Source organism: Hyperolius riggenbachi, chromosome 3 (assembly GCF_040937935.1).
Source record: "Hyperolius riggenbachi isolate aHypRig1 chromosome 3, aHypRig1.pri, whole genome shotgun sequence".
In the NCBI taxonomy this organism is placed as follows: domain Eukaryota; kingdom Metazoa; phylum Chordata; class Amphibia; order Anura; family Hyperoliidae; genus Hyperolius; species Hyperolius riggenbachi.
The window spans coordinates 315,828,674-315,841,586 of NC_090648.1; the positions used below are offsets into that span (position 1 = coordinate 315,828,674).

General features: G+C 40.7%; 1 protein-coding gene across 12 annotated transcripts in view; it reads left to right on the forward strand.

Moving 5' to 3' along the window:
- Positions 1-12,913, forward strand: part of GRIP1 (glutamate receptor interacting protein 1) — a 799,607-nt gene that overhangs the window by 773,752 nt on the left and 12,942 nt on the right. For all 12 annotated transcript variants that reach the window (XM_068276727.1, XM_068276725.1, XM_068276726.1 and 9 more), the window contains 4 exons: positions 2,496-2,652; positions 3,566-3,677; positions 8,928-9,161; positions 11,419-11,565. In XM_068276727.1, coding sequence (XP_068132828.1) covers positions 2,496-2,652; positions 3,566-3,677; positions 8,928-9,161; positions 11,419-11,565 — 650 coding nt within the window. The remainder of the gene's footprint in view (positions 1-2,495; positions 2,653-3,565; positions 3,678-8,927; positions 9,162-11,418; positions 11,566-12,913) is intronic.

Consider the following 12,913-nt stretch of genomic DNA (forward strand, 5'->3'; position numbering starts at 1 on the left):
TACTACTTCTCCTGAGTACAGCGGTACCACATGTGTGGCACTTTTTTACACCCTAAGTACGCTAAGGGGCCCAAAGTCCAATGAGTACCTTTAGGATTTCACAGGTCATTTTGCGACATTTGGTTTCAAGACTACTCCTCACGGTTTAGGGCCCCTAAAATGCCAGGGCAGTATAGGAACCCCACAAATGACCCCATTCTAGAAAGAAGACACCCAAAGGTATTCCGTACGGAGTATGGTGAGTTCATAGAAGATTTTATTTTTTGTCACAAGTTAGCGGAAAATGACACTTTGTGAAAAAAAACTATTAAAATCAATTTCCGCTAACTTGTGACAAAAAAATAAAAACTTCTATGAACTCACCATACTCCTAACGGAATACCTTGGGGTGTCTTCTTTCTAAAATGGGGTCATTAGTGGGGTTCCTATACTGCCCTGGCATTTTAGGGGCCCTAAACCGTGAGGAGTAGTCTTGAAACAAAAATGACCTGTGAAATCCTAAAGGTACTCATTGGACTTTGGGCCCCTTAGTGCAGTTAGGGTGCAAAAAAGTGCCACACATGTGGTATCGCCGTACTCGGGAGAAGTAGTACAATGTGTTTTGGGGTGTATTTTTACACATACCCATGCTGGGTGGGAGAAATACCTCTGTAAATGACAATCTTTTGATTTTTTTACACACAATTGTCCATTTACAGAGGTATTTCTCCCACCCAGCATGGGTATGTGTAAAAATACACCCCAAAACACATTGTACTACTTCTCCCGAGTATGGCGATACCACATGTGTGGCACTTTTTTGCACCCTAACTGCGCTAAAGGGCCCAAAGTCCAATGAGTACCTTTAGGATTTCACAGGTCATTTTGAGAAATTTCGTTTCAAGACTACTCCTCACGGTTTAGGGCCCCTAAAATGCCAGGGCAGTATAGGAACCCCACAAATGACCCCATTTTAGAAAGAAGACACCCCAAGGTATTCCGTTAGTAGTACGGTGAGTTCATAGAAGATTTTATTTTTTGTCAAAAGTTAGCGGAAATTGATTTTAATTGTGTTTTTTCACAAAGTGTCATTTTCCGCTAACTTGTGACAAAAAATAAAATCTTCTATGAACTCGCCATACTACTAACGGAATACCTTGGGGTGTCTTCTTTCTAAAATGGGGTCATTTGTGGGGTTCCTATACTGCCCTGGCATTTTAGGGGCCCTAAACCGTGAGGAGTAGTCTTGAAACGAAATTTCTCAAAATGACCTGTGAAATCCTAAAGGTACTCATTGGACTTTGGGCCCTTTAGCGCAGTTAGGGTGCAAAAAAGTGCCACACATGTGGTATCGCCGTACTCAGGAGAAGTAGTATAATGTGTTTTGTGGTGTATTTTTACACATACCCATGCTGAGTGGGAGAAATATCTCTGTAAATGGACAATTGTGTGTAAAAAAAATTAACAAATTGTCATTTACAGAGATATTTCTCCCACCCAGCATGGGTATGTGTAAAAATACACCCCAAAACACATTATACTACTTCTCCTGAGTACGGCAATACCACATGTGTGGCACTTTTTTGCAGCCTAACTGCGCTAAGGGGTCCAAAGTCCAATGAGCACCTTTAGGCTTTACAGGGGTGCTTACAATTTAGCACCCCCCAAAATGTCAGGACAGTAAACACACCCCACAAATGATCCCATTTTGGAAAGTAGACCCTTCAAGGTATTCAGAGAGGGGCATGGTGAGTCCGTGGCAGATTTCATTTTTTTTTGTCGCAAGTTAGAAGAAATGGAAACTTTTTTTTTTTTTTTTTTTTCCTCACAAAGTGTCATTTTCCGCTTACTTGTGACAAAAAATAATATCTTCTATGAACTCACTATGCCTCTCAGTGAATACTTTGGGATGTCTTCTTTCCAAAATGGGGTCATTTGGGGGGTATTTATACTATCCTGGAATTCTAGCCCCTCATGAAACATGACAGGGGGTCAGAAAAGTCAGAGATGCTTGAAAATGGGAAAATTCACTTTTGGCACCATAGTTTGTAAACGCTATAACTTTTACCCAAACCAATAAATATACACTGAATGGGTTTTTTTTTTTTAAAAACATGTTTGTCCACATTTTTCGCGCTGCATGTATACAGAAATTTTACTTTATTTGAAAAATGTCAGCACAGAAAGTTAAAAAAATCATTTTTTTGCCAAAATTCATGTCTTTTTTGATGAATATAATAAAAAGTAAAAATCGCAGGAGCAATCAAATAGCATCAAAAGAAAGCTTTATTAGTGACAAGAAAAGGAGCCAAAATTCATTTAGGTGGTAGGTTGTATGAGCGAGCAATAAACCGTGAAAGCTGCAGTGGTCTGAATGGAAAAAAAGTGGCCGGTCCTTAAGGGGTAGAAAGCCCTAGGTCCTCAAGTGGTTAAACAGTGAAGTTGAAGCAATATTGCAGCACTCTATTTAGAGGGAATGCAAAAACCATTACATTAATCTTCTCTTTGGTTTGTAGGACTGAACTTCCAAGCTTCAGGATTTACCTTCAATCCATATGAATGGAGGAACCCCAAGCAGAAGGACAGTCTATCTCCTTTAAATAAAGCCGCTAATAATAATTTCCCGGACACAGTTCTCAGTGATGATGAATGGGATAGGCCTCTGACCAGTGGGTAAGTCATGCATAGCACTGAAGAATATACATTTGCAGCAGGGAAAGTTACACTGGGCCTTGGCCACTGTTTGCTTTCCAAACTTCTCATTCTCGCATGCTTCACACAGGCATAATCATGAAAGTACGCTAAACTGCACTGGTACTTACGGCATTTACATAGTGCACATTACAGAATTAGTGCAAGCTGCAGTACTTGGCGCACATTGCTAGGTTAATACGCGCTATGTCACCAACGTAGCACATGTTACACTAGCGACACACGTGTTTCCTCAGTAAGGCGGGCTGTGTTAATTACGCTACCTGCACATGGCAATATTAATATACTTTTGAGAAAATGCCACATTGTTTGACTTATTGGCTTCTAATGTGTCTTAGGTTTGAATTAAAGGTGATACTAGATGGACACTTTTTGGATTTTAGCTTTATGTGCGTACCTCAAAATTAAATCTTTATATGCGTCCCTCAAAATGGTTGTAGTGCTGTGACAGTTGGTCCCCGCCATGGAGTGAATGCATATTAATGGCAATCTGCAGCTTGTTGGCGCTAGAACGTTTGGCTTTTGGTGCTGAATTTATGGTAGAGGTAGAGCTTTATAATTGCTGGCAAGTGGTATTAACTGTGATAGTGCAAAGATTCATCTGCAATCCAAACATTTTTTCCCCCCAAGTATGCAATCTATATGTTATGTATAGAAAAAGTGGAATCGCCAACTACCATTAAATCTTAATGTACATCTGCAAAATTCATATAGAAAAGGGGGTGACTGGCGCCCATTTGCAGAGGACACCTAACAAGGTTGTGTCCATTAATGTCCACCACCAACCAAGGGTAAACTATGTAGCTTCTTTTGATCATGGCACTGATGGGAATGGCAATGTATTTCGTCTTCAACTTTTTCTGTTTAATTCCAGGTTTCCTGGAGGTCCAGAGGACCCTGAAGTTGACCAGGAGGAAACTTTCTGGTCTCAGGCTCTAGAGGACTTAGAGACGTGCGGACAGTCGGGAATTCTTAGAGAACTCGAGGTACGGTTAGTGTACAGATAAGCAGAGGGCAAATACTTTTCCTCTTCCAGTGTATAACGAGACTTTATTATCTTTACAGGGGAAACCCAATAAATGTTCTAAGAACATGATTCTTTTGGTATACAACCCCTTTGCATTGCTTTCTGTGTGTTGGTCTAGCTGCCTGCTTGTTACAGCTGGAGTGCAGTGTGTGCAAGTTGATACAGCATGTAGATAACCAGCTTGTTACCCCATATCCTTTATCATTCTCTATCGAAAAACTGACCCTAGCTTTTTGTATGCAGATTAGATTGTGTGCACATGAAAAATCAGGGAATATGTTCAATTATCTATAACCGTAAAACCACACAGGAAAAATGTCAGCATCTTTTTCTAGCTTGGAAAACAAGGAATAAAAAAATGGCTGGTATTTTATTGTTTTCCTTTTTTTGGGGGAACAACTCAATTTTCTTTGTCACAAGTTTAGAAAACTACACACCCATCTAATTGAATTTGAAATTACTATTTTCCTGGCTTCCCTCAGTGTGATCAGGGCAGAGCAGACAAGACTTCTCCACATTTTATTGTCAGTGCCACCTGCTGATGAAATCTGTTACTGTGGTACTGCCTTAAAGAGGAGCTGTTAGGTATAAGGTCTCAGAGAAAATAAACACATATATCAGTAGCTAAAGATTGGCTGTACTTACATTACATATGCATTTCACTGTCCACGTTTGGATTTCACAGAATTTGTATATAGCATATGCAGAGATAGATGCTCCTGACAGCTCATGGCAGGCTCCATGTTTTTCTGTCAAATGTGTGGTCATGTCCTGCCTGCTTCCTGATCACAGATAAGCTCCTACTTGAACAACACAGTGTGCAGTGAATATTAATGAGCCATGTGGCTAGGAACAATAGCTGACTCCTGCAGTGTACTCTGCCCGAGATTTATCAGTGCTACGCGATTACAAGCTGCTGTAACGTCTCATTAGCAGCCGAGGGGAGAGCCCCAGAATGCTTTGCAGTATGGTATGCGGCTTGCGTCTTCTTAAGAATAACAGCCTTGCTGATAAGCACACATCAAAGGTAACTGAGATTTTTATCTTCACTAATTGCTTTTGGGCTTCCTTCTAAACTGTTTAACACAGGAGAATAGAGGTTTAAATTAGCTTCTGCAGCCTGACAGTTACTCTTTAAGTGACTTTGGTTTGTATACAAACCATTGTATTCTATTTTACAGCAGACACAAATCCACAAAGTAATGAACGCAGTGAGGCTTTTGACTTTCTGTGGATTTGCAGGGGTCTGTAGGAACCTTATCAAGACGTTATCCCAATGCAGAAAGTAAATTATACATGTGGTAGAGTTTGTAGTCCAGCGACAAAACTGTAATACAGCTTTCCCCCTGTATTTCCTACCTATCATATTTGAAAGATGGAGCAAGTGACTCATGCTGCTAGCTTGAATGATTTGTGAGGAGTCTGAAAGTAGAAATGAGACAGAACCCTATATGCTTAGAAAGGGTCAGCAGGGGGACAAGCATTAAATTGTTACTAGTCTATAGGGTGATGCTTCATTCACATTTTTACAACGCTCACAAAACCCTCAGTGACTTTAAGTCTGGCAGCATTAGTAAGTAATTCATTTCAGACTTTCAGAGAAGACTGGAGGATGTGGAAACCTGCCTGTAACACCTTTACTGCTGGACTACAAACTTCACCAAATGTAGTTTATATGAAGGAGCGTTTTAGGCTTTAAGGTGTACAAAAGCACCTACAATAGCAAATCTTTGTCTTCTGAGTACCAAATGGAAATCAGATGGCTTAACATCACTACACATGGATAAGCAGTGACTTGGGATGGTCAATGAGATGCAAATAAGTCAGATTCATAGCATAATTTAGCAATTTTTTATTAAATTATGCATGCTTGAAAATGGACCAATCAAATCCTATCTTTGCTTCATTTAACTGATCCATTAATTTGCATAAATGTATAATTCTACATCAACTTGGAATCATGTGCATCTCATTAACATCCCTCTTAGTTGCCTTCATCCCTCTATATACACCTGAGGCTGCAGGACAGTATATGTTCCTGTCAGTTCACCTGTGCCATTATCACTACCTAGAGTCTTCATATCAAGACAGGTAAAGTGGGCACCGTATGGACCCCGATATTTGGGTGCCGCCTTAGTCCATAATATGAATTACGGCTATAGTGGCGCTCACTAAGTATTTTGGCCATTAACGATAGCTGTAGATTGAATGTTGTCTTCCCCTAATGAATTAGGTTATCCATAGGGGAACAGTATTTAATATTGCCGGGAAATTTATTAGAGCAAGGTTAGCAGTTTTTCAGCTTCACCCGGCCCCTACATTTCCTGGGGCCTTCTTTCACATGCACACCTTCAGGTTGCTGCTTCCAAAAGATAATGTAACTCTAAACTGACTCAAGCAAGAAGGAATGAGACCAAATCATTTTATGAATGAGATCCTGGGGAAAACTGCAATAATAGGCAGATCTCAGGCACAACCAGCACTGATCAATCAAAGTGTGACACTACCTTACATTCGTATGCATTGCAATCCTTTGAGCAAGCTTTACTGCAGATAGGGTCACCAGGCACTGACTCGATCCACCCCAGCATGTTTTTAACAGGAAGTATTGAGAAGGAAGTTCCAATTGTAGCTGGGAGATCTCTGTGAAAAGCAGCGATATGGTTATAACTTATAATAAGATGAGGATTCTGGCAAGTCCTCCTATGGATGGAATAAAGTAATCTTTGAATGTTTTGGTGTTTGTAGAAAACCTTACCTGGCAGCTGTCTGAAACAGGCCAATCATTTTCACCACAATAACAAAATGAACAAAACTAGATTACTAAAGAAAAATTGGATGGACTAAGTAAAGCAGTTTGGCAGAGTGCTTTAGATATTACAGTGCTGTAATTTGTCTAGAGAAGTTCTGTTGGAGTCATACGAAATTATATTTTTCATGATCCTTCAGTCCAGTGGAACAAGCTGGAAGGTATGTAATGCCAAGCATATAAATGTTGGCTTACCTACCAGTTTCCCCTGACATCCCATCAGCAGGGTATGTGCCTGTTTTAGAAGGCTGCTGTGTGTGCTGGCTGATAGCATGCGAATGAAGCAGAAGAGTGTTCCTCAGCTTGTGTGCTTAGATTGACTCTGACCAGTCTTGGGTTATTCCTATCTCTGCTGCGTATGCCTGTCCGGGACATGTAGAAAAGGATTTAATGATGTGTAGGTTTCCTGGAAACCAAGAAAATAGACCAACTTTTATTGGGAAAAGGACATCTCTTAAATTATATAAAGACACAGCAGAAGTACGAAAAGCCTTAAGGAACATAACCCATGGGCATTTGGTATATGCATACTGAGAGGTATATTGGCAATGTCTACAATAGGGTTTCCGAAACCTGTTCTCAAGTTTCACCAACAAGTTTGTGAATACCGATACAGGTATCTAAACTTCCCTTCTCTCCAAACCTTAAAATGATCCTGAGGTGAGAGGCATATGGAGGCTGCTAAATGTACTGTATTTCCTTTTAAACAATACCAGTTGCCTGGCAGTCCTGCTTATCTTTCTGGACAGTAGTGTCTAACTGAATTAGTTCCATGCTTGTTTCAGGTTTGTGATTCAGACTTCAGTCAGAAACATGAATGCTTGTTCAGGGTCTATGGCAATAAGTATTAGAGGCAGATGATCAGCGGGACAACCAGGCAGTGAACATTGTTTAAAATGAAATACATACATTAGCCTCTGTGTGTTTCTTACCTTGGATTCTTTTGTGTGTATTTGAGGTTCTTTATCAGTCACTGCCAGTAGAGCTTGAGGACAAGTTTGGGAATGCTGACATACAACAAGCATATAAATATTGAATTTTGCCATCTATGTTACAGGCACATTTGGATCACACAAAATAAAATGTTCTGGTCATTTTCATTTCATGATTTTAGTTTTTCATGCACTACCATGAAAAATACATCATTTGTAATGCTTATTTAGTATTATACGATAGTTATGAACTTGCAGCATCTTCATCCTTCTGTTTCTACATGTCCCAAATAATCTTTATTTATTCTGCTATGTATGCATCTTTTTCCTGTATTTAATTAAAGGACATTGTTTTTTTCAATACATTATGCATCTGCTTTATTTCTTTAAATATGTTAAGTCAATGATGAACCAAAATATGTAACAAAACAATTTTCAGACTCTGTACTGTATATAGCAATTAATGCTGTAGTCTCCTAGCCATGACGTGCAGAATGACTATGCACAGCCTTATTTAACTCATTTACATGCCCAATATGTACAACAGCCAGTTAGGTGTTACTAAAGAATAACCAGAGCCATTTGGTGGTGGAGGGGTAGTATGGATATGCTTGTCATCCCCATGGGAGGTGAGGACATTGCTGGATCCCCTGCAGCAGTCATCATAGTATCCCGATCTTCTGCAGTCTTTCGGCATGTTCCTGACACTTCTATTTTCCTGTCTGTGGACTACAGACTTCCACAGTAGTCTATAGTTAAGGGACTGGGACCAGCTGGAGATGTGCCCAGTATTCTACCCGTTGACCACAAAAGATCAGGATGACAGCTTCAGGAGGTTATCTAAGGGCCTCCTTGGTAAGTATGAAGAGCATACACACACTTTGCCTTCATAGAACAAGGTGGTGATCTTTATCTTGGAAAATATCACAAGACATTAGTTTAATTGTTATGGACAACCACGCTGTCCCACTTGTTTGTATCAATCCCCTTCATTTAAACACATCAATTTGCACAGATTGTTAAAGAGTTCTCTTCAGCATTTCAGGCGGACGCGCCATATGCTCAGGCATATTCTGCAAAAGCAAAGTGTAAGCAACTATAGACAATCCCTCCCATACAGTTCTGACCACAGCACTGTGCCCATAGCGATTTAGGACTATTTTTGATTGCCTGTTGTCTTATCCCGCTTGTCTCCTGGTTAGACTATAGCCTACTGACTCCTGTTTCTCTACAAGTAGCTTTAAATTGGATTGACAGCTGTCCGATAACTCAGGGAGTTCTTATCTTGGACACTTTAATAAATGAGACCAAGCCATTAGATAAATATGCCTGTTTCCATTCATTTGTGTGATAGGCACCATTTGATTAGCTGTAGGATTTGTTTCTTTGGCACTGCCTTAGCATTTCAATTTCTTGAATACGAAAGCACAAGATGAGTTAATAAGTGTTGTTTATATTTCTGCTGAAGGCAACAATCATGTCCGGCAGCACGCTGAGCCTGAATCATGACAGTGCGCAGCCTCGTGGGCAGCTGGGACGCCAAGCAAGCTTCCAGGAGAAGGGTTCTGTCAGAGCACATTACAGCCAGAGCACCCGCAGCAACACACTGCCATCTGACGTGGGGAGGAAATCTGTAGCCATGAGAAAAATCAAACAAGAAATAAAAGAAATCATGTCACCAACTCCTGTGGAGTTACACAAGGTCAGGATCACGCTATTCCGTACTCTTCTGCATGTTTATTATTATTTTTCTTCTAAACCTCACAATGCTTCACATAATCCTTTAAATAGGAACTCCAGTGAAAATAATGTAATAAAAAAAAAGTGCTTCATTTTTACAATAATTATGTATAAATGATTTAGTCAGTGTTTGCACATTGTAAAATCTTTTAAATCCCTGATTTATATTCTGCCATTTATTACATGGTGACATTTTTACTGTTGGCAGGTGATGTAGCTGCTGCATGCTTTTTTGGCAGGTGGAAACAACTGTAAACGGCTATTTCCCACAATGCAGCAAGGTTCACAGACAGGAAACTGCCAGGAGTACCACGGTCTTCATAGTTTCTTGTGGGAGGGGTTTCACCACAATATCAGTCATACAGCGCCCCCTGATGGTCTGTTTGTGAAAAGGAATAGATTTCTCATGTACAAGGGGGTATCAGCTACTGATTGGGATACAGTTCAATTCTTGGTCGGAGTTTCTCTTTAACCACTTGCCGACCGCGCACTCATAACGCGCGTCGGCAAAGTGGTAGCTGCAGGACCAGCGACGCAGATCTGCGTCGCCGGTTGCAGGCTAATTAATCAGGAAACAGCCGCTCGCGCGAGCGGCTGCTTCCTGTCAATTCACGGCGGGGGGCTCCGTGAATAGCCTGCGGGCCGCCGATCGCAGCTCGCAGGCTAAATGTAAACACAAGCGGAAATAATCCGCTTTGTTTACATTTGTACAATGCTGCTAACAGTAGCAGCGTTATACCAGATCAGCGATCCCCATCCAATCAGCGGCCGGGGATCGCTGTCACATGACAGGCAGGAGCCTGTTAGAGGCTGCACAGGACAGATCCGTTCCTGTGCAATCCTGCGGTGGAGGGGGCTTTGAGGTACCCCCTCCCGCCAGCCACACGCAGGCAGGAGCGATCAGACCCCCCCCCCCCAGCACATCATCCCCCTAGTGGGGAAAAAAGGGGGGCAATCTGGTCGCTCTGCCAAATGTTTGATCTTTGCTGGGGGCTGTAGAGCCCACCCAGCACAAATCTCTGTAATCAGCGCTGGTCCTTAAGGGGGGGGGGGGGGGGAGGGTAAAGGCTGGGTCCTCAAGTGGTTAACACAAAACGTTTATCCACTCCTATCGGTGTTAGTCTAATATTAAAATTGAAGTTCCCAGTCAGCAGTGGACACACACACACACACACACACACACACACACACACACACACACACACACACACACACACACACACACACACACACACACACACACACACACACACACACACCCCTCATGTGTGCTCTATACCTTCTCTAGATATATTCTTCTCCTTCACTCTGTCCCACCTGCTGTAATAGTGAGGACCAGAGGTGGTCAATGAGATGGTAAAATTATGGCTCACGTGAAATATTGCAAATTGTATGCAGCTTGGAATAGGGCCAGATGTACTTCTTGCTGATTTAGATTTCAAGCTGCATATAATTTGTATTACATTGCTTGCTTGATGGAATTGTTAGCATTTCATTGCTCATCTCTAGTGAAAGGTCTTGCAGGGACTCATGTGTACAGTGTGAAAATCTGAATTATTGCATTGCAGTCAATGTCATAGCTAGGAATTGGCAAAATGCAAGTGTGCATTTTTCAGAACTATAAGATCCAGTTCATATTATTTCCATTTCCCTGCATTTTAAAGAGTTGAAGTATAGGGCAGAACACTGAGGGTGCGGTGGAGGGGAGTATACTCTAACTCAAGACAGGCTTTAATATATTCGTTTATAAACAGATTGGAATGTGACAGTATACCAAGTACAATGAAGAGCAGGACATGGTCTAAGGTGTACAATTTGGTAAACATTGGCTTACCTTTAATTGAGAAATGGCCTACTAGGCATCTGTGACCCCTGTACACAATACATTCTTGCCATAGTGTGCATGAGGCTTTACATGAAAAATCTGACGTGTAAGCCAAGGATTCCAAGATTTAGATGATGCTGTATTGTACTTAGATTTCACAACTATGAACTATTTCATTTACTGGACTATGGCTGCTTTTTTCCTATTTCATATTGTTTGAAATCAGATTCAATTTGTGTAACTTTTGTTCTTCCACTACAGTCACACATATACATGTTCCTGTATATATTTTTGGTATTATTCAAACAAAACATTTAAAAAAAACCCACTATATTTATCCATCATCTAAAATCTATGAAGAATCTTAACATTGGCATGTTGTTTTCTTTTATAGATCTCTTTATTTAAAGATTCTGATAGAGAAGATTTTGGATTCAGTGTGGCTGATGGCTTGCTGGAGAAGGGGGTTTATGTAAAGAACATTCGAGCGAATGGACCGGGAGAGCGAGGAGGTCTGAAGCCATTTGACCGACTCCTGCAGGTAACATCTTACCCAAGCCTTATTTAACCACTTGAGGACCACAGTCTTTTCGCCCCTTAAGGACCAGAGCCTTTTTCTCCATTCAGACCACTGCAGCTTTCACGGTTTATTGCTCGGTCATACAACCTACCACCTAAAGGAATTTTACCTCCTTTTCTTGTCACTAATACAGCTTTCTTTTGCTGCTATTTGATTGCTGCTGCGAGTTTTAGTTTTTATTATATTCATCAAAAAAGACATGAGTTTTAGCAAAAAAATGACTTTTTTAACTTGCTGTGCTGACATTTTTCAAATAAAGTAAAATTTCCTATACATTTGAGCGCGAAAGTTACTCTGCTACATGTCTTTGATAAAAAAAAAAAAAACATTCAGTGTATATTTATTGGATTGGGTAAAAGTTATAGCGTTTACAAACTATGGTGCCAAAAGTGAATTTTCCCATTTTCAAGCATCTCTGACTTTTCTGCGCACCTGTCAAGTTTCATGAGGGGCTAAAATTCCAGGATAGTACAAATACCCCCCAAATGACCCCATTTTGGAAAGAAGACATCCCAAAGTATTCAGTGAGAGGCATGGTGAGTTCATAGAAGATTTTATTTTTTGTCACAAGTTAGCGGAAAATGACACTTTCTGACAAAAAAAAGAAAAAAAAAAAGTTTCCATTTCTTCTAACTTGCGACAAAAAAAAATGAAATCTGCCACGGACTCACTATGCTCCTCTCTGAATACCTTGAAGTGTCTACTTTCCAAAATGGGGTCATTTGTGGGGTGTGTTCACTGTCCTGGCATTTTGGGGGGTGCCTAATTGTAAGCACCCCTGTAAAGCCAAAAGATGCTCATTGGACTTTTGGCCCCTTAGCGCAGTTAGGCTGCAAAAAAGTGCCACACATGTGGTATTGCCGTACTCAGGAGAAGTAGTACAATGTGTTTTGTGGTGTATTTTTACATATAACCATGCTGGGTGGGAGAAATATCTCTGTAAATGGACAACTGTGTGTAAAAAAAATCAAAAAAATGTGTCATTTACAGAGAAATTTCTCCCACCCAGCATGGGTATGTGTAAAAATACACCACAAAACACATTATACTACTTCTCCTGAGTATGGCGATACCACATGTGTGACACTTTTTTGCAGCCTAGGTGCGCTAAGGGGCCCAACGTCCTATTCACAGATCATTTTGAGGCATTTGTTTTCTAGACTACTCCTCACAGTTTAGGGCCCCTAAAATGCCAGGGCAGTATAGGAACCCCACAAGTGACCAAATTTTAGAAAGAAGACACCCCAAGGTATTCCGTTAGGGGTATGGTGAGTTCATAGAAGATTTTATTTTTTGTCACAAGTTAGTG